Raw genomic sequence first — 20,142 nt, 5'->3', positions numbered from 1 at the left:
TGAGCGTGAATCACGAGCAGGGTCCTTCTTCAGGTTATTACCCTTACGTTCTTGTCACTCAGAGCATGGTACTGAGATGTTCACGTTTCATGTAAGGCAGTCTTGCCACCGCTTGTTAAATGAGCAAAGAACGAAGCCCTCGGGATAAATGGGTACGTGAGACGGCCACATTGGTGTAAATGGATGGACTCTGGATTTTATATTTTAAAATTATACTCATTTTGATTCTCCAAATGTTCAAAAATGAAATACTCTTTATTTTCTAGGGTTTAATTTTAGCCTTTTTAAATCTAATCCAATGGCATTTTGGAGCAGCACTCCTTCCTCCCAGCCTGAGAACAAAGGTACAGAGCTGGCACTGGCAGTGTGAGAGGACATCCGTTTTCCAGCAGCTGCTCGTCCTCAGCAGAGTAACTGGCTGTGTGCAGCTAAGGGCTTAACACTGCAGCATGCATGTGACAGAATGCCGGCGTGACCCCTTAATGCTGCTCTCGTGTACTTGGATGTCATGTTTTCTCACATGTTGTACAGCACTGTTTTGAGGTAGATCCGTGTGGTCTTTCCCTTTCTGTTTTGCACATCAGATGCTGTTTCAACTGTGATTAATGACGACCTGTATGTTACCTAACCTTGATCGTCTGCCAGTGTCCAAACGTGATGGCAGCAGCGTGTGTACCACAGGGAACCGAGTGTTGCTTTTAGCGCTTTCTTTTTGGACATGGAAGATGCTGTGTCTGAAAGTAGGCCCCACGTATAAGAGCTACCATTATATCCTGGTGTGTTCCCCGTGTAGTACAGACCACTTGTGGGAGAGAGTGTTGGTGCTGTAATGGAGTACTTGGCAGCTGGCTCTGTTAGAGACAGTCAGGAGCAGGTTGTGGAGATGAAAACTCACTGTTACGGTTCAATAATATATCTTGAGCAACACAGCTGTGTTAAAAGTTGTCAAACAACTACAGTGATCACATGACAACCTGTGAGTTCTGGGACCCTCAGTTTTAAAGTGCACCAGTCGTACTACTTGCTACAGCAGCTCTTAGCCTTTATTCTTAAGGATGCATTCTTTGAAAAATTATGTGAATAGTGTGGACTTTTTTCTGTAAAGGGTACATACTTGTACACAGACTCTGGGGGCCCTAGGTGAAAAGTCCCTGGTCTGAGAGCAAATGTACCAAAATACTGCTGCAGGACAAAGAGTCCTGTTCTGTTTCAAGTCTGAGAATGTCATGGTTTCAAAGGACCGTAGAGATGAAGACTTGAGGCTGTCTGCTAAACAAGAATCTCTTATCTCACCATGTCTTTTTGTGGTCCTTGGCTAGGAATTAATGCTACGTTTTTGTAACAAAGGAGGGCGAAAGGCAAGTTCAACATTGCAAAAGGGCTGTTCTCTGGGTCAGCATCATCCAATAGAAATAAAATATGACCTGTGTGTGTAATTAAAAAGCTTCTAGTAGTCACATTTAAAACTAAAAAGAGAAACAGATGAAATTAATTTTATTAGTCTATTCAGCTTAACCCATTATGTCCAAAATACCATTTCAACTTCTAATCAGTATAAAAAATTAATAATGAGATGTTTTCCCCCTTGTTTTTGGTGGGGTTTTTTTTTGTTTGTTTTTTGTTGTTACCAATCTTCAAAACCCAGTGTGTATTTTTACACTTGCAGCACATCTCAGTTTGGACTGGTTGCACCGCAGGTGTTTCACAGCCAAGTGTGGCCAGGCGGCCATATTGGACAGCGCCAGTTGGTACAGAGCATGCTTCATGGTTTGCTTACTCTTACCAGTTCCTTTAGCCAGAAGTCCTTCTTTATAGACCAGAGCATACTGTACGAAGAGTTCCTTTTCTCTCCATCTTTTGCCTTTTTGTTGTTTTTGGTTTTTCAGCTAATAGAAATGGTCTTAGGTTCCTACAGGATTATTTACCCAGAGGATAACAGGTTTAATTTAATTTTATCTATTATCATGCTTGGAAATACAGAAAATTGGATGTAATTCTAATCACCCGCCATCCTTGGCAGTTGTTAACTTTCCTTGTAGGGTCTCATCGAGGTTGGCTTTGCTTTAGTTTTGTATTTATACTAATCTTCGCTTATGATTTCTTTAATGTTTCAGCTATCGCAAATGTATGGATATTTTGCTAAACCATTGAGTATTCCAAGTATGGTTGTGGCTGCACTTTTTAAATACCTTTTTAATTTATAGCCGTTAATAGTATTGTTTTCAATGATCAGTAAGTAAAAGCAGGATTTTTTTTTGGTTATTTAGTAGATTCTGTGTCCACTAAGGGTTTTTGATAGAACATTACCTCGGGTTTCTAATTCTAATTCATGGTTATTATGAGCTGTGTCCCAATCAAAGTATGTGTGTTTTTATCAGCATGCTGTTTTAACCTAAAGATTAAGTTCCATGATTTTTATTTTCAGTTAGAATATTGACATTAATTAATTAATTACTTAACATCTTGTCTTCATCAATTTTTTTGACTTGTCTTACAGTGGAAGAGAAGAAAAAGCCTGAAGATCTTCCCTCAGATGACGATGTTCTCATTGTGTATGAGCTGACCCCGACCCCTGAGCAAAAAGCTCTTGCAAGCAAACTTCAGCTTCCTCCCACTTTCTTCTGTTACAAGAACAGGCCAGACTACGTCAGCGAAGAGGAGGAGGACGGTAAGTCTTCTGTTGCTTTAAAGCATTCTGCTCCTGCTCATCATAGTGAATGGGGTGACGGAATTGTTTTCAGCCTGCTTCCTGGAGCCCACCCCTGCCGCCCTGCAGGTCGATACTGATCCTAAATGTATGTGTGAACAGTCAGTGGATGTCATGACTGAAAGAGCTGCATTCATTTATTAGCATTCCCTGGGTGGCTGCCGTGAACAGGGCAGGCATGTTGAGGGGACTGAAAGCAATTCTCATTTCCCTGGGGTCTCAGAGGGGTGGGCGAACTGTGAGGCAGAGACAGGGTCTGATTGGGGAAAGCTCTGTGGGCCCTGTCCAAGTTTTCAAGCAGGGGAGTTACGTGCTCAGAATAATTTCAGCAGGGCAGTTGGGCAGTGGTGTGGAGGACTGGGTTGTGGGAAGTGGAGGTGTGAAGGGGAGCTAAAATGCCAGAGCAGCTCAGACGAGGCATTCGGGGTGTAGAATAGGCAAAGTTGGTTGCTATTTGGATGTGGGGAGTAAGGGAAAGTGTGAAGTTGGAGATAATTTTCCTAGATTCCTGGCTGGAAAATCTCCTGAAATTTACTGGAAGTTCTTTTATTTAATAAACCAAATTATACTTTAAGATGAAGATTTCGACACAGCTGTCAAGAAGCTTAATGGAAAACTATATTTGGATGACTCAGAAGAATGTAGACCGTTAGAAGAAAATCTAACAGGTATGTAACATTAAAATTACTAGTTACAATGTTTTTTAAAAATCTTCTGTTTAAAAGGAATCTCGCAATCTGGTCACCTCTGTAATTACCGATTTTGCCTTTTTGGTGATTTAAAATATTTAAAAATAATGTGAAGTGAAAAACATGGTGCTCCTGGTGGTGCTTGTTCTCCATCAGCATCCAGGGTCTTGTTATTTGGGTCTGGAATCTGTCGATGACACTGAGGGCCATGGTGGAGTAGTTGGACTTCATCTACTTTCATCTTAACTTTCTTTTCTTGTGTTGTATGGGATTTTCAGATAATGAGAAAGAATGTATTATTATTTGGGAAAAGAAACCAACAGTTGAAGAAAAGGCAAAAGCAGATACGTTAAAGCTTCCACCTACATTTTTTTGTGGAGTCTGCAGTGACACTGACGAGGACAATGGAAGTGGGGAAGACTTTCAGTCGGAGCTTCACAAAGTTCAGGAAGCTCAAGTAAGACCGTCTCTGTGTGTTCCTTCTGGCCCAGTTGCCTCTGTTGACGCGATAAGCTAGAGGGTCCTCACCGCGTGGTAATAATGGGGTGCGTCTGGCAAGTGGTCGGACACCTCAGGCAGCTCTGGCCAGAGGAGGAGGACTCGTGTTCTGCCCGGAGGACCGGAGGCCCCCCTGCGACCGGTGTGTGTGCTGGGCTTGGGGAGTCAGGGCGGCAGCATGGCGGTGCAGAGGTCCCTAAGAAGGTCTACGCCCTGCAAAGAACGGTGTTAAGTAGTTCATTTTCTGTGCAAGTTAATTGATGGTGGAGTGGGCAGAGTGGATAGGAAATAGCAGCATCTGAAACCTAGCTCCCCTTACCTGTATACCTTGCTTGGCCAGTAACTTCGTGATTTGGTTACTTTCTTAGCTCAGGTGTAGCAATTTTAGTAGCTGTCAACACCTTGGTGTCTTAATTTGTATTCCACAGAAACTAGAAGACAAGGTCCCTGTCTTGTAGTTGTTTACAATCTAATTTTGACATATTCAGAAAGGTTCCTTGCCTCTCAAGAAATACTGGTTTTTTTTTTTTAATTAATTAATTAATTAATTTAGTTTTGGTTGTGTTGGGTCTTTGTTTCTGTGCGAGGGCTTTCTCTAGTTGCGGCGAGTGGGGGTCACTCTTCATCGCAGTGTGCGGGCCCCTCACCGTCGCAGGCTCTCCTGCTGCGGAGCACAGGCTCCAGACGCGCAGGCTCAGCAGCCGTGGCTCACGGGCCCAGTTGCTCCGCAGCATGTGGGATCTTCCCAGACCAGGGCTCGAACCCGTGTCCCCTGCATTGGCAGGCAGACTCTCAACCACTGCGCCACCAGGGAAGCCCGAAATACTGTTTTTTAAAAATTGTTGGAAAGATGGTTAAAATGAAATAGAGTCCTGGAGTTAGTTATGAATGCAGTGTTTTATTTAAAGGATTCATGGGTGGAGAGAGACATGGCCCAACACATGGCCTGAGTCTGTAGGAGACTTACTACCCTTCACCGTCTGTGTGACTCTGAGGAGTCTAGCTGGCCTGCTTTTTTAGCTCTCCACCTAGGATATGCCGCCTCTTCCATAGGCTTCAGCTTATTCATCAGTGCACATATAGCTAATGGCCATCAGCTGATGCAAAGACATTACTTCCTTGTTTATAACCAAATAGATTTGTGGAAGCCCTATCTGAAGTTTTTCCGTCAGCGGCCTTGCTATGCTAAATCTGAAGTATATTTTAAATCCCTCAGCAGTTTCCCTGGACTCGGTGGAAGTACACGATACGCGATTTCTGTTAATCATCTTCTCTGATTGCTGCTGCTGGAGGCTTTATTTATTTATTTAAAAATTTATTTATTAAAAAAAATTTTTTTTGGCTGCATTGGGTCTTCATTGCTGTGCACGGGCTTTCTCTAGTTGCGGCGAGCGGGGGCTACTCTTCATTGCGGTGCGCGGGCTTCTCATTGTGGTGGCTTCTCGTTGTGGAGCCTGGGCTCTGGGCGCGCAGGCTCCGTAGTTGTGGCGCACGGGCTTAGTTGCTCCACGGCATGTGGGATCTTCCCGGACCAGGGGTCGAACCCTTGTCCCCTGCATTGGCAGGCGGATTCTCAACCACTACGCCACCAGGGAATTCCCTGCTGGAGGCTTTTAGCATCCAGTTTTTCATTCAGCAGATACAATACAGTCATAATATAAAGTTGGGTTATGCAGATTGAAACAATGCATTTTAAATTTGGCCTCACTCTTTTGTGTGCAAAACTTAAAAATATTTATTTAAAATTTATGCTTTTCAAAACTTACAACACTGAAAAATAATCTCTGTGCTGATGCACGGACTGAATTGTACATTGTTTATTCTTTTCCCAGCTGTGGTGCACACAGGACTTGGTATCTTTTGTCAGTGTTTTGTGAACTGTGCTGTTTATAGGCGTTGAAATGGCTTATTTGAGTGACTATTGTGTTATCATTGTTATAACTTAAAATCTTTTTGTAAAATACCCTGTAACATTCTCATAGTGTTCATTAAATAACGGTCCTAGGGGCTGTTCAGAAATACCTTTGGTACAGAAATTAAACATGATAAGCCACTGTAAGGGTTGAAAAGAAATTGCCAAGATGGATTGTAATTTTGGAGGAGGGCACCCTTTGATACACAGAGACAAAACAGAGAACTAACAGCCATTAAAGCTGAGACGTGCTGTGCAATGGGTGTAGGTATACATCCTCTTAGGATGCACCCTTCCTGATTTATACTCAGTCTGATTCATCTTGGACTATGCGAGATCTTCAGATAGGCATCCCTTGCATAAAACACCTAAGTGTACTGTATTTGTAAGTGCTTCCTATGAGCTGGCACTGTGCTGAGGATTGGGGATACAGTATTTGATTTGTCTACAAGAGTTGTTCATTCATGGACTCTTAGGTGGCGAATGTATTAGGAGCTGGATTACGCACGCCCCTCCCCCAAGTAATCTACCCTGCATTTTTGGGGTAACATTAATTGTGATATAATTCACCCATTTAAAAATGTACAGCTCAGTGGTTTTTTGTATATTTACCACAGTCAGTTTTAGAACATTTTCATCATCCCAAAAAGAAGCCCTGTTAACCTCTAGCAGTCACCACCCTTCCCCATTTCCACCCATCTTCTCTAGGCCTGGATAACCACTGATGTACTTTGTCTCTGTAGATTTGCCTATTCTGACATTTCATATAAACATAATAATGTGTGGTCCTTTGTGTTTGTCTTCTTTTACTAAGTAAGTTTTTGAGGTATATCCACATTGTAGCATTTATCTGTATTTCATTCCTTTTTATGGCCGAATAATATTCCAGTGTATGAACATACCACATTTTGTTTACCCGTTCATCTGTTAATGGTCATTTGGGTTGTTTCTTCTTTTTGGCTATTATGAATAATACTGCTGTGTTAGCCTAAATCATTTGACACGAACAGAATGGACCGTCTTCTTCTTGTGCTTCAGTCATTAAGAAATAATGACTTGGGCTTCCCTGGTGGAGCAGTGGTTGAGAATCTGCCTGCCAATGCAGGGGACACGGGTTCGTGCCCTGGTCTGGGAAGATCCCACATGCCACGGAGCAACTAGGCCCGTGAGCCACAATTGCTGAGCCTGCGCGTCTGGAGCCTGTGCTCCGCGACAGGAGAGGCCGCGATGGTGAGAAGCCCGCGCACCGCGATGAAGAGTGGCCCCCGCTTGCCACAACTGGAGAAAGCCCTCGCACAGGAACTAAGACCCAACACAGCCATAAATAAGTAAATAAATAAAAATTTAAAAAAAAAAGAAATAACGACTTTTTTCATTTGTATTAATTTTATAGATTTACGTAAGGAAAATTCACTTTTCGCTGTGTGTATGTTTTCTGTGAGTTCTTACACATGCCTGGATTCTTGTAATCCCCACCACAGGCAGGCAGTGTACAGAACTGTTCCAACACTCCAAAGAATTCCTTCCTACTGTCCCTTTCGGTTCAGATCCTCCCCCACCCAGAACCTCTGGTAACTGCTGATCTGTTTTCTGTTTCTACGTTTTTGCCTTTTCCAGACTAGCATGAATGGAATCATACATTATGTAACCTTTGATACTAGCTTTTTTCACTCACTCATTAAGCTCAAAAGCATAATGCCTTTGAGGTTTGGCCCAGTTACTGTGTGTAGTGAGAGTATGTTCCTTTCTGTCACTGGGTGGTATTCCCTTGTGAGGATGTACCACAGTTCATTCATTATTGTTTTTGCAGGGAAAACAGGTTTCTAAATAGATCCAATCAGTTGATACTGTGTTGTACAAGTCCAGTCTATCCTTGCTGATTTTTTTCTGCTCGTTCTATTGATTATTGAGAGGAGTGTTGCCGAGCATGTTTGTTTCTCCTATCAGTTTTTGCTTCACATACTCTGTTAGGGAGTGTTCCCTCTGCTTCTCTTTTCTGGAACACATTGTAGGAATTGGTAATATTTCTTTCTTAAACGTTTGATAGAATTTACTACTGAAACCATCTGGGCCTGGTACTTATTTTTAAATTTTTATTTATTTATTTATTTATTTATGGCTGTGTTGGGTCTTCATTTCTGTGTGAGGGCTTTCTCTAGTTGTGGCAAGCAGGGGCCACTCTTCATCGCGGTGCGCAGGCCTCTCACTGTCGCGGCCTCTCTTGTTGCGGGGCACAGGCTCCAGACATGCGGGCTCAGTAATTGTGGCTCACGGGCCCAGCTGCTCTGCGGCATGTGGGATCTTCCCAGACCAGCACTCGAACCCGCGTCCCCTGCATTAGCAGGCAGATTCTCAACCACTGCGCCACCAGGGAAGCCCCCTGGTACTTATTATCATTATTATTTTTTTTGGAAGGATATTAATTGATGGTAACATTTTCTTTAATAAATATAGGCCTATTCATATTATCTATTTCTTATGTCAGTTTTGGTAGGTTGTGTCTTTTGAGGAATTGGTTGGTCCATTTCCTCTACATTATCAAATTTTGGGGCATAACAGTGTTTGTGAAGTGTATGAAGTTCATTGAAATTTATTACCTGTTTAATGTCCATGGATCAGTGTTGATAGCTCCTGTTTCTGATATTAGTAATTTATGGCATCTATTTTGTTTCCTTGGTGAGCTTGGCTAGAGGTTTGTCAAATTTTATTGACCTTTTCAAAGAATCCGTTTTTTATTTTGTTAATTTTTCTGTTTCCTGTTTTATTGATCTCTGCTTTGCTTTTCATTATTTCTTTAGTTCTTTGTGCTTTCCGTTTATACTGCTCTTCTTTCTCTAGTTTTTTAAGGTGAAAGTTTACCGATTTTAGATCTTCTTTTTAATATATGCATTTAGTGGTACAGAGTTCCCCTTCCTTGCTTTTGTTGGCATACCACAAATTTTGGTAAGCTGTAGTTTCATTTCTGTTTAGTTCAAAGTATTTTTAATTTGTCCAGAGACTTTGACATGTGTATTAAAAATGTGTTGTTTAATCTCCAGATATTTGGAGATTTTTTTTCAGCTATATTTGTTAGTGATTTCTAGTTTAATTCCATTATGGACTGAGAGTATACTTTGTATGGTTTCTGTTCTCTTGAACTTGCTAAAGTTTGTTTTATGGTCTAGAACGTGGTCTTTCTTCATAAATGTTCCATGCGTGCTTGAGAGGAACGTGTATACTGCTGCAGTTGGATGGAGCATTCTGTAAATTTTTTTATTTCTGTTATTGTATTTTTCAATTGTGAAGTCCCATTTGATTTTCTTTTGTGCTTTATATTTTTTTGCCTGACACCTATCTTTTCATTTGTCTTAAGAGTATTTGTCCTTACTTGGAACATTGTTAGAACAGCTTTTCAGAGTTTTTCTGATCATTCAGCACACGGATCATTTCATGACATTCCCCACCCTCGGCCAAGGAGAGTTGACTTTTCTTGGACCCTTTTCCATCTGTGCCGTCGGCAGCTGCAGTTTTGGACAGCTCTGGTACCCTGCCTGGGATGTGGGTTAGTGGGTGGGGGCAGGAAAAATTTCCCACAGGGTTCTCACCAAGATTATCCCTCAGGTCTTGAGAGTCTTTTTTTTTTTTTTTCTTCTTTCTCTTTTTCCTAAGTTAAAAACAGAAGTTTACTATAAATACATTTTCTAATGAGATGGCTCTTAGGAGGGGGGAAGTTTGTGGTGTCTTGATTGAAAGTGAATTTGGTAAGGCCAGAATTTCAGATTGTCACTTTGCCTGTCTCTCCAGTAGTCTTTACACCTGGGGACCATCCACCATAGTGAGGGGCTTTCTTTTTTCTGTAAAACTGGGGGACAGTCAGAGAAAATCTCAAATCTCTTGCCACCATCCAGCAGCTCTGGCCAGAAACCCTCTTCCTCCAGGTTCAGTACTTTCTTGTTGTGACACCCGCTGTAGGCAGGTAGGAAGCGGGTCAGCAAAGGGGCTCAGGCACGACCTCGCTTTTCTCCTCCTTGGCTCAGCCCAGTCCATTTCCGGAACCCATGGTTGCTATGGGGGTTTGGGAGGAGGTTGTGTCCGGGAGGCAGGGACTGGCCTCATTGGCTGGGGGCAGGCACCTGTGGATGATGGGCCACGTGGCCTGGAGGTGCCCCCACGCCCCAGCAGTGTGCATGGGGGCACGTGGCTCAGGCCAGTACCTCCTCGGGTTCTGGCTGTGGTGTGGGGACCCCGACGGGCTGGCCTGTGGAGGCCAAGTTGTCCGTGGTCTCATCACTGGGCCTAGCTGCCACCTGCATCTCAGCCAGTGCTCCTCACCGGTGGGCCATATACATATACATATATTTTTTTTTTTTTGGCTGTGTTGGGTCTTTGTTGCTGTGTGCGGGCTTTCTCTAGTTGCAGCGAGCAAGGGCTAGTCTTCGTTGTGGTGTGCGGGCTACTCTTCGTTGTGGTGCGCGGGCTTCTCATTACGGTGGCCTCTCCCGTTGCGGAGCACAGGCTCTAGGCGCTAGGGCTTCAGTAGTTGTGGCATGTGGGCTCAGCAGTTGTGGCTCACGGGCTCCAGAGCACAGGCTCAGTAGTTGTGGTGCACGGGCTTAGTTGCTCCGTGGCATGTGGGATCTTCCCGGACCAGGGCTCAAACCCGTGTCCCCTGCATTGGCAGGCGGATTCTTAACCACTGCGCCACCAGGGAAGTCCCATGTCTTGAGATTTTTAATCCTTCTGCTTTCATCCACTTTTCAGAGGCTTCTTCTAGTTGCTTTATCTGTTTCAGTCCAATTCAGCTGTAGGTGCTGGGAGAGGTAGGATGGAGGGTGGAATGGGAGAGAGAAAAGTGCTTACTCCATTTTGTCCAGAACTCCAAGTCCTCAATTTGTTTTAAAATAGGGTATATGATTCTTTTTGTCAATCAGTACTTAATGGCATAGTTATTTGTTACTTCCCCTTTGCAGAAATCCCAGAATGAGGACATAACTAGCACGGCTGACAGTGTGTGTACAGATGGCAGTAAAGTGACTGTACCATTTTTGTGTAAATCTGAAGAACCAGAGTTTACTACCAAATCTATTAGTTCACCACCTATTTCTTCTGAAACTGCCGATAAACCTGTGGATTTATCTACTAGAAAGGAAAATGATGCAGATTCTACAAGTCAAGGTACAATTTGATATATGTTTATAAAAACCTAGGCATGCATTACTACATAAGGTACACCTGTGATTTTGAGAAGATAGACTTTTAAATGCAGATCCAGAAACTCCCTTTCTTAAAACAAAATTTGTGATGTATAAAGGAGCATGAAATATTTCGCTTTTATGAGCTTATTTTTTACAGTTGAGAATACAAAAAATCTTTAGATATTTCCTGAAATCCTGCCTTTGAATGAATGTTTTAGATTATATTAGATTGTGTAAAGCGGAAACTGTATAGCTCTCTGTCTGACTTAGTATAGATCTACATCTCATTTTTAAAAAATGATTTTGGGTATGATTTTGGTATATTGTTCATTGAGAACAGTACCTGAAAACTTAATAACAATGAAGAAGCTCAGAACTTGGATGTCTTTTATAAGTTTTCTTCAGAGAGATAACCAGATTATAAATGTTCCACACCCCATCCCACCCCATCCCTCTCAGTAGTACAGCAGGTCCTACCCCCATTCTCTTTGGGTCCTGAGTAAAGCTTTGATATTCAACGTGTATTAAATGAAATATTAAATTGCTCTTTTCCTTTTGCCAGTGGAAAGCAAAACAGTTTCATTTGGATTTGGAAGTAGCACAGGGCTGTCATTTGCAGACTTGGCTTCCAGTAATTCTGGGGATTTTGCTTTTGGGTCCAAAGGTAAGATCAGGAGGAGCGGTTTTAATGATTGTATTACAGAAATATGCACACCTGGAGGAGCAAGCCCTTTGTTACTCACCTGGCCATTTGTTTCCCCAGCCCTACCCTCCAGCTGTCTAGTGTTGTAATAAAGGAAGGGCTTCTGTTTTATTGTTATTTCTGCTACTATTAATATAACCATAAGAATTTTCTCTTAATTCATTGTAACTCATGGTGCTAGTCTTTCCCATCCTGAAATGCAGAACCGTCACTCCAGTTTTGGAATAACCTTGGGATTGGCAGATTGTTCTTTTAGTTACACTTTTGATTTACTAATATTTCAAGATTTGTGCATCAGTAATTTTTAAGGAGATTTTGCAGTTTTTTATTTTTGCAGTTTTTTATTTTTGCAGTATCCTTGATTGTGCTTTTTAATATAAGGGTTGTGATCATTTATAACTGGTGAGCTTTCCCATCTTTTCCAGTGATTTTTTCTATTTTTGGTCCATTTGGGTATCATTTGTAGAAAATAATCCTTTTCCTTGACTGTTTCAAAAGCTTGAAACAATTAGCATATTTTCTCATTCTTAAGATAGCTTTCATGTATCTGATTATAGCACCACCTAAATTGAACACGATGCTTGATTTGTCGAATAAATTTTATTGAAGATACATACTTACTGATTAATCTAATTCAGAATAGTGTTCTTCCCTCTCACATATTTTAACTTGTTTCACTAACACTGGGTTTAGCCAATCAGCAAAAACAAAACAAAAAAAACAGTTCCTGTCATTATGGAAACACAATATAAAACTTTTAGAAATTACCTTCAGATGCTACATTATGTTGGAATTCATAGCTTCACTGATGTCAGGTTGCTTTATTTTTGATTTATTAATAAGTAGCCTGAAGTCACAGGGTCATAGGTCAACAGATACAACAGTATAGTGGGTATAATTATCCACAAATAAAAAGCCAAATAAAAATTGATGTGTTAGGTTGCTTGATACTTGGTACACCTTTTTCAAAGTACTCCATCAGTACTGTACAATAAAGTGTGAGGTAGGCAAGACTCAAATGCCATGTGGGAGGCTCGCCCTGAGTATTATTTGCTGATGTTCACTCCTTTTTCCGTGAGATTATTTACCAAGCTCTTTTTTAAACTACATTTCTTGTTTTGTTCTTAGATCTGACAGGAATTTGTGCTTTGTCTTTTCAGAGAAGTAGCTTTTGGTTTTATCAGTTCTTTTGTTTATGTTTGTTATTTATCTTCAGATTTGGTCATTACTTTCCTTTAAATTATCATTAGTTTTCTTGCGTGTTGAATGCCTGCTTTATTTAATTTAGGTTGTGCTAATAAGCACAGAATAGCATTTTGAAACTAAATTCCCCTGGAATCAATTTCATAGCTTTTCATGGGGAATTTTCACACTACTGTAAGTTTTTTTAATATTTTAGAATTTCATCTTGCCTTCTTTGATTAAGAGCTTGTGGGATTTTTTTTTTTTTTTTTAAGGTAATCAATTTCACCAGAATGGTTTTTTTTTTTTTAAACTTATTTCTGGCATTGTGTGGACCTTTTTGATCTTAAACTTTTTGTTTTGGTTGGTTTTAAGCTACCAGGAGTCTTTTTTTTTTTTTAATCCTTTCCTCCTCTTCTGTTATGTTCATTTTATTTTTGTTTCACGTTTTCTTTTGTTCCTTTTTTTTCCTGTCTTCTCCTGAAAGTCCTCTTCACAGGCAGGTCTGTCGGTCACTCCCTGTCTTTTGTGTAATATTTCATATGGAAACTAAGAGAACACAAGGAACACCTGTTTATCTGCTGCTCCCCTTTGTCCGTGATTTGACACATTTTATCGTATTTCCTTGAGATTCGGTAATGTTTTCATTAAACCGGACACAGAGTAGAATCTTCCTAGGTACTATTATCTAGAACACAGTTGTTGTTAACTTGGTATTATTGACGTGCACATCTTTATACTCTTACTGTGTAAGTTCTTTCTCCTGTCCCTTGAGAACAGTGGTTTTCAACTCTTGGCTTCATATTAGAATTTCTTGGGAGCTTTTTAAAGAAAAAAGAAACACCTGATAGTTATGTTGGGCTCTCTGGGTGTGCGGCCCAGGCATTGGTATTTTACAGAAGCTGTTGGTGTTATTTTAATATGCACCCAGTGTTAAGAACCATTGCTTCAGAGGAATTTTGAGACTTTCTGCCATACCTCTCAGGGTATTGGGGTAATTTAAAAATTTTTTCTGCTTGGGAGTTCCTGAGCCAGTTATTTTTGAGCCCTACGCCTGTGTATCATGTAAATCTGTGGTTACTGTTCCCACACAACCTGAGATTGTGCTCTTCTTGTTTCAGAGCACTCTTTTGCTGTGTCTTCTTAAGAATTTCTTTCTTTTTTCTTGTTTTTTTCTCCTCATTAAACCTGGCATAGGAGTTACTGCTTTAGACACTCATTTTGTTCTTTCTTCAGGGTGCTGAGTTTTTAACTGATCTGTGACATTTTTGCCTTCTCCTGAGTTTTTGCATCAGATGTAGGATTAGAGAGCAGTGATTTGTCAGCAAGAGATGAAGAGTTGAGAGGTTTCTTTCCTCTAAGATAGTGGGGAATGTATTAGCAGGCTAGGTCCTTAATTTGAGATGTGGGTGAAGAAGCTTTTAGTTTTCACCTTCTCCCTGTGAGGGAGAGGAAAAGTCTTTGTTCCTCTGTGTGGGAGTGGGGAGCCTTTTCACCCCTTAACTAAGTTAAGCCTAGTATTGCTTGAGGACAGTGGGGGTCAGCTTCTCCCAAGGCTGCCAGTGCCACCTGGCCAAGAAGTTTAAGCTCCAGCTCTAGTTACCTTAGGAGGAAGTTGAGGTAGAGAAGTTATAAACATGTGTTTAGTCTGCTTCGGCTAATATGGAAGTAGCAGATTTGGCTTCTTTGAGAAGAGTTTTAGGTTCAAAAGTTATATTTTTCATGTGATAGAATGTTTTATGAAATGAACTACCTTTGGAGCTGAGCTGGGTTTTCAGAGTTTCAAAGTATGTACTTTTAATTAAGAACCTGCTTCATTACTGAAAGTTCTTGTGTAGTTTAGTATCATGAAGACCTAAGGCTCAGACGATCCTAGACCCTATCTGTATATCCAGGCATAAACGTTACTAAAAGTCCTGTGTACTCACTACATGAGTTTAACATGCCAGAAGAGTACAAGTTTAAACATTTTTATTAGAAGTATGTTACATCATTGGAAATTAGATTCATTCATAAAGTAATCTAACTGGGATTAAAAGCTCATTAAAATGGATACCACTGTTTAAGTATCCTAATTTATTCATCAGATAAAAATTTCCAGTGGGCAAATACTGGAGCAGCTGTGTTCGGAGCACAGTCAACCAGTAAAGTTGGCGAAGATGAAGATGGTAGTGATGAAGAGGTAGTTCATAATGAAGATATCCATTTTGAACCAATAGTGTCATTACCAGAGGTAAATATTGAAGAATGAAAACCTTACTAATAACTTCACATTTTAAGTTTAAAACTTGACATGGGCTTGATTTGTAGGGCTGGCCTTATTTGCATTTCTTTCAGAACATTGACCATTTCAAATGGAAGCTCTTTATTAGAAGTTCAGCCTTTAAGTTCAAATAGTCTTTTTAAAAAAATTTATATACAAATGTTATTTGGTAAATTCTATATGAAATCCTTGGGAAGAACTTGATTTTTCATGTTTGTTTTCAGTAACATAATTCTAGGGGAAAAAAAAAAAAACCCCAACCAACATCTAATCTCATATTTGCCACAGTCCTTTCAATAAAAAGTAAATTGTACTTTTTCTGGACAAGAATGTTGTTTTAGGCAAATTACTCTTATCAGTTTCAACCTCAATCAGCAGATAATATTTAAGAACAAGCATTTTTTTGAAACCTCTCCTGTAAAAGAATGTATTTAGTTTCCAAAATGAGGAAGAATGTTACGTAAGAGGAAAATGTGTAATGACAAATTTTTCCTGCCTCATCCAAATCAGATGTATTTGTAACCCTAGGATGTTAACAGGTTTCAAATTCTGTTCATGCCAGTGTCTTAAGGAATTTGGATCTTGGAATTTGTTATGGAATATTTTATAAGCAGCAGCTTATAGATAATTTCATCTCTTGTCACAGGTAGAAGTAAAATCTGGAGAAGAAGATGAAGAAATTTTATTTAAAGAGAGAGCCAAACTTTACAGGTGGGATCGAGAGGCCAGTCAGTGGAAGGAGCGTGGGGTTGGAGACATGAAGATCCTCTGGCACACGATGAAGAATTACTACCGGGTCCTCATGAGAAGAGACCAGGTGCTCAAAGTGTGTGCAAACCACGTCATCACCAGAACAATGGAACTGAAACCCTTGAATGTTTCCAACAATGCTTTAGTTTGGACTGCCTCAGATTATGCTGGTGAGCTCTACACGCAAATGCTTCTTTCCGGTTTGGGGATTTTTCTAAAATTGATAACAAATACATAAAACAATTTATAACAGTTATTATAACACAAAGGTCACTGTGTTGTTTGTTGTTTAATAGATGGAGAAGCCAAAGTGGAACAGCTTGCAGTGAGATTTAAAACTAAAGAAATGGCTGATTGTTTTAAGAAAAAATTTGAAGAATGTCAACAGAATTTATTGAAACTCCAGGAAGAACAGGTATCACCGAGAGCAAAGGAGACAAATCCTGTGGTGTTTTTTGATGTTTGCGCAGATGATGAGCCTCTGGGACGTATAACCATTGAATTGTTTTCAAACATTGTTCCTCAAACTGCTGAGAACTTCAGAGCACTGTGCACTGGAGAGAAGGGCTTTGGTTTCAAGAACTCCATTTTTCACAGAGTGATTCCAGATTTTGTTTGCCAAGTAAGTCTTAACTCTACATCACAATGGGTGTCTAGAAATGTGCAGCACACCAACTTGGGAAATTTGGGTGTTTCTCTGTGCTTATAATTTTCTTTAGACTTCTTTAGCATTTCCACACCCCCAGCTTCTGTCCCCACAAGAACTTTCAGCCTAAAACGGTTCATATTTTTAATGCCTTGAACCTGCTAGAAATCAAGGGTGGGAAGAAGATCGTTTCATTTTTTGTCTTCTTTCACAACTGGGTATTTCTGAGTTTTCAGACTACATTCTCAAAGAAGCTGGGTGTTTAGGACCTACCCTTTAGTGGTTAGTTCTGTATGTATTTTAACATTTTATTTGAGATTCCTGTTAATTGAAATCTTTTTTCAGGGGGGAGATATCACCAAACACGATGGAACAGGAGGACGGTCCATTTATGGAGATAAATTTGAAGATGAAAATTTTGATGTGAAACATACCAGTCCTGGCTTACTATCCATGGCCAATCGAGGCAAGGATACCAATAATTCTCAATTTTTCATAACACTGAAAAAAGCAGAGCATTTGGACTTTAAGCATGTAGTATTTGGGTTTGTTAAAGATGGCATGGATACTGTGAAAAAGATTGAATCATTTGGTTCTCCTAAAGGGTCTGTTAGTCGAAGAATTATTATCACAGAATGTGGACAGATATAAAATCATTGTTTTTCATAGTAGATTTTACCTGTATAAACAGTTGAATTGAAGCCTAGCTGTTATGACAACATGGTAATTATGTTCAGCTTTTGAAAATGGACATTTCCAATGTATAAATGTAAAATTGCAGCTTATAGCTGTTGTCACTTTTTAATGTGTTATAATTGACCTTGCATGGTGTGAAATAAAAGTTTAAACACTGGTGTATTTCAGGTGTACTTGTGTTTATGTACTCCTGACATATTTGTATTAAAATGGAGTAATACTAATCTTGTTAAAAGCAATAGACCTTCTCAAACTATTGAAGGAATATGATATATGCAATTTAACTTTAGTTTCTTCTGAGATATTAGACTTCCTGCATGGATATACTTACTGTTTGGATAAAGGGACCATGACTTGGATAGTTTTTATTTCAGATTTGGAATATATTTGGTAATTTTCACTTTTGGTGTGCTCATTTATGAATAAAGATTCACTTGTGAGTGGGTAGAGCCAGAGGGTAGAGACTTAACCAAAGTGCTCTTCTATCAATTCTTGCACCTCCTGTATAGCCAACAGAGTACCTTCTTTCCTTAAAATGTTATGTAGCTTCCTGTGCTCTTCCCAAGGTATTAAATTAATTTTTACATTTTAAGTAGAGTATTTAGACTTTTTAAAAAACCTGTCATCTGTTTCTACTACCTCAAACTGCATTTGGTTCTGATAGAACTTGAATTTTTCCTTGCAGTTATTGTGATAAAGTATGAGTATTTTAAAAAGGTCTATACCATGTTCTTTGGTTAAAGATTTGGTTTATACTAGATTGTTGCAGTACCTTTTTCTGGTGAATTTTGTAGCAAAAATAAAGTGACAATTGTTAACAGCCATGACATTTAAAATATTCATTACTTGTGCATCTAGTTGTTTTTTCATTCTGGAACCAAAGTAAGGAGATAATTAAAGATCTGTAAACTCAAACTGCCACCTAATTTCCAGAGCTCCCAAGGAGAGAGAGGACTGTTTTCCAGTTGGGTATACACTGAAAACTTACTTGGAAATGGCTAGTGTCAGAAGTTCGACAGAAAAAGAGGGACGTTCTCATCAGCCTACTCGCGTGCCACCACAGAGCACCCCGGGAGAGCACATTTTGCGTATTCCAACCACTGCCGGGTGCCTTCCGCCCCCCGGGGTTCTTTCCAGCGGAGCCGCCTCGTTTTGGGTAGTGAGGCAGTGGGGCTGTCGCGCCGTTTGGGGTTTGGAAACAGGCTGTCCTGGGACAGCACCTGCTGACCGCCCGTAGTGCGGGGGTCACGTGGGGTCCGTGTGCCGGGCGCGGTGGACGGCCCTGACCCTCCGAGTGTGGGTGTGTGGATGCGGGTGTGGGTGGGTGTGTGGGTGTGTTTGTGTGTGGATGCGGGTTGGGTGGGTGGATGCGGGTCCCCGCGCGCGGCTGCCCGGCGGGGACACGGGTGCCTGTCACGTTTCGGGGCGCCTCCCGAGGGATTCCAGGCTGCGGGAGGCACTCGGAGGCGCCCTAAAGCATCCCAACTGTGGACTCACAAGCTTGGTAACGAATGCTTTGGCCGAAACCGACTTCTCCAGGATTAGTGTCTCACAGCTGCTTCCGATGGGTTCGAGCGCTTATGAGACGGACCCGCGCGGACTGCGCCTCGGCGCGACCCTTGGGAAAGAAAGGAAAACAGGAGAGCCCCGCGCGCCGGCCCGCAACGCGCCCTCACGGCCTGCGAGCACGGACCTGCGCCAGCGGCCGGGCCCAGCCACGTCCGCGCCGACGGAACGCCGGGGGCGGGGCGTGCGCGCGTCGTGACGCACGTCCGAGGCGCCCGCCCAACCGCAGATCAGAGCACTTTTGCCGGGGAGACGTAGGCGGCCGCGGCGCGCCGTGCGTCACGGCGCAAATCCACTGCGTCCGCCCCGCCCGGCCGCGCGCCGTTACCAGGGAGACGACGGCGGCCGCGGCCATGGAGCTGAGGGTGGTGAAGCCGCCCGGGCAGGACCTGATGGTGGAGCGCCTCAAAAGCCGCTACGGCGTGGGGGGCGGCTGCCCCGCCGAGGTGAGGTCCCGCCCTGCCTGTCGGCCCATGCCAAGTCCGCGGGTCGCCGGATCTGCGGGTCGGAGCGTGGGCGCGAGGCAGGGCCCCTGGCGGCGGCGGCGGCGGCGTGCGTGCGCTTGCGGGGAGGGTGCTCTCGACGGGCACCGGGAGCGGGAAGGGCCGGGCGCGTCAGCGCGCAGATGCGTGGCAGGCGTTCCCGGCTGTGACTTGCATGCGGGTCGGAACCGCCTCGGTCCCGCCCCAGAGCGGCGAGTCCGAGGCGGTTTCACGCCTAAAGGTGCGGGCGCGCGGCCCGGTGGATCCGCGGTGGCCGCCTCTGTGCGCAGACCCGGCGCGCGTGTCGGGGCGGCAGGGAGGGGACCGGGATGAGGCCGGTTGTGCCGGGCGGGGGCGCCGGGCGGCCCGGCCCGCCCCGGTCACCGCTCCGTCGTTCTCTTTCAGCCCGGGCGCCGGCGGCCGGACGTGGCGGAGCGGCGGCGGCGGCCTCCCCGCACCCCAGGTAGGGAGGCGGGCCGGGTGTCCGCGCGGCTGGGGAGGCGCTCGGTCTTTTTTTCACCGCAGCAGATGTAGTTTATTGCGCAGCGTTTAATGCTTGAAGTGCATAAAGGGGAGAAATAAAGTGTTGAACGTTTGGGCACTGGCGGGATGTCGTGACGAGGTGGAAGGAGGGCGGATTCTGAACGTTCGGGGAGTTCGCCTATCGCTTGCGGTCCTTAGGTTCCGACCCATAGAACAGGGTTAGAGGCACCTGCTCGGCTTGCTTCCCCGCGTCGTTGCCGGCGTCACGTGCGGGGGGGGGGGCGGGGATGAACGTCAGTGCTGTTTGAAGAGCAGACTTGATGCCTGTTTTCTGGAAGTCTGCATTAGGGAGACACACAGACAGGAAATCGCTACGTAGTTTTGTTCTCCT

General features: G+C 42.7%; 2 protein-coding genes across 18 annotated transcripts in view; both read left to right on the top strand.

The window, feature by feature from the left end:
• Positions 1-17,382, top strand: part of RGPD4 (RANBP2 like and GRIP domain containing 4) — a 54,907-nt gene extending 37,525 nt beyond the window's left edge. For 2 of the 5 annotated variants that reach the window (XM_082426462.1, XM_082426459.1), the window contains 10 exons: positions 267-344; positions 2,498-2,668; positions 3,283-3,375; positions 3,675-3,853; positions 10,756-10,960; positions 11,543-11,644; positions 14,953-15,098; positions 15,775-16,048; positions 16,175-16,500; positions 16,870-17,382. In XM_082426462.1, coding sequence (XP_082282588.1) covers positions 267-344; positions 2,498-2,668; positions 3,283-3,375; positions 3,675-3,853; positions 10,756-10,960; positions 11,543-11,644; positions 14,953-15,098; positions 15,775-16,048; positions 16,175-16,500; positions 16,870-17,175 — 1,880 coding nt within the window. In that variant the 3' untranslated portion in view covers positions 17,176-17,382. The remainder of the gene's footprint in view (positions 1-266; positions 345-2,497; positions 2,669-3,282; positions 3,376-3,674; positions 3,854-10,755; positions 10,961-11,542; positions 11,645-14,952; positions 15,099-15,774; positions 16,049-16,174; positions 16,501-16,869) is intronic. The other 3 variants (XM_082426460.1, XM_082426463.1, XM_082426461.1) reach the window with 2 other exon arrangements.
• Positions 17,383-18,230: 848 nt separating this feature from the next.
• The window catches only part of CCDC138 (coiled-coil domain containing 138), a 60,352-nt gene continuing 58,440 nt past the window's right edge, over positions 18,231-20,142 (top strand). For 3 of the 13 annotated variants that reach the window (XM_082426482.1, XM_082426481.1, XM_082426486.1), the window contains exons 1-2: positions 18,233-19,232; positions 19,674-19,731. In XM_082426482.1, the coding sequence (XP_082282608.1) occupies positions 18,732-19,232; positions 19,674-19,731 (559 nt within the window). In that variant the 5' untranslated portion in view covers positions 18,233-18,731. Of the gene's footprint in view, positions 19,233-19,255; positions 19,510-19,673; positions 19,732-20,142 lie in introns of those variants that run through there. The other 10 variants (XM_082426480.1, XM_082426478.1, XM_082426477.1 and 7 more) reach the window with 6 other exon arrangements.

Source organism: Balaenoptera physalus (assembly GCF_965194825.1).
Source record: "Balaenoptera physalus genome assembly, chromosome: 15".
Taxonomy (NCBI): domain Eukaryota; kingdom Metazoa; phylum Chordata; class Mammalia; order Artiodactyla; family Balaenopteridae; genus Balaenoptera; species Balaenoptera physalus.
The sequence above is the reverse complement of the archived record's forward strand: the minus strand, read 5'-3'. Positions and strand labels throughout refer to the sequence as shown.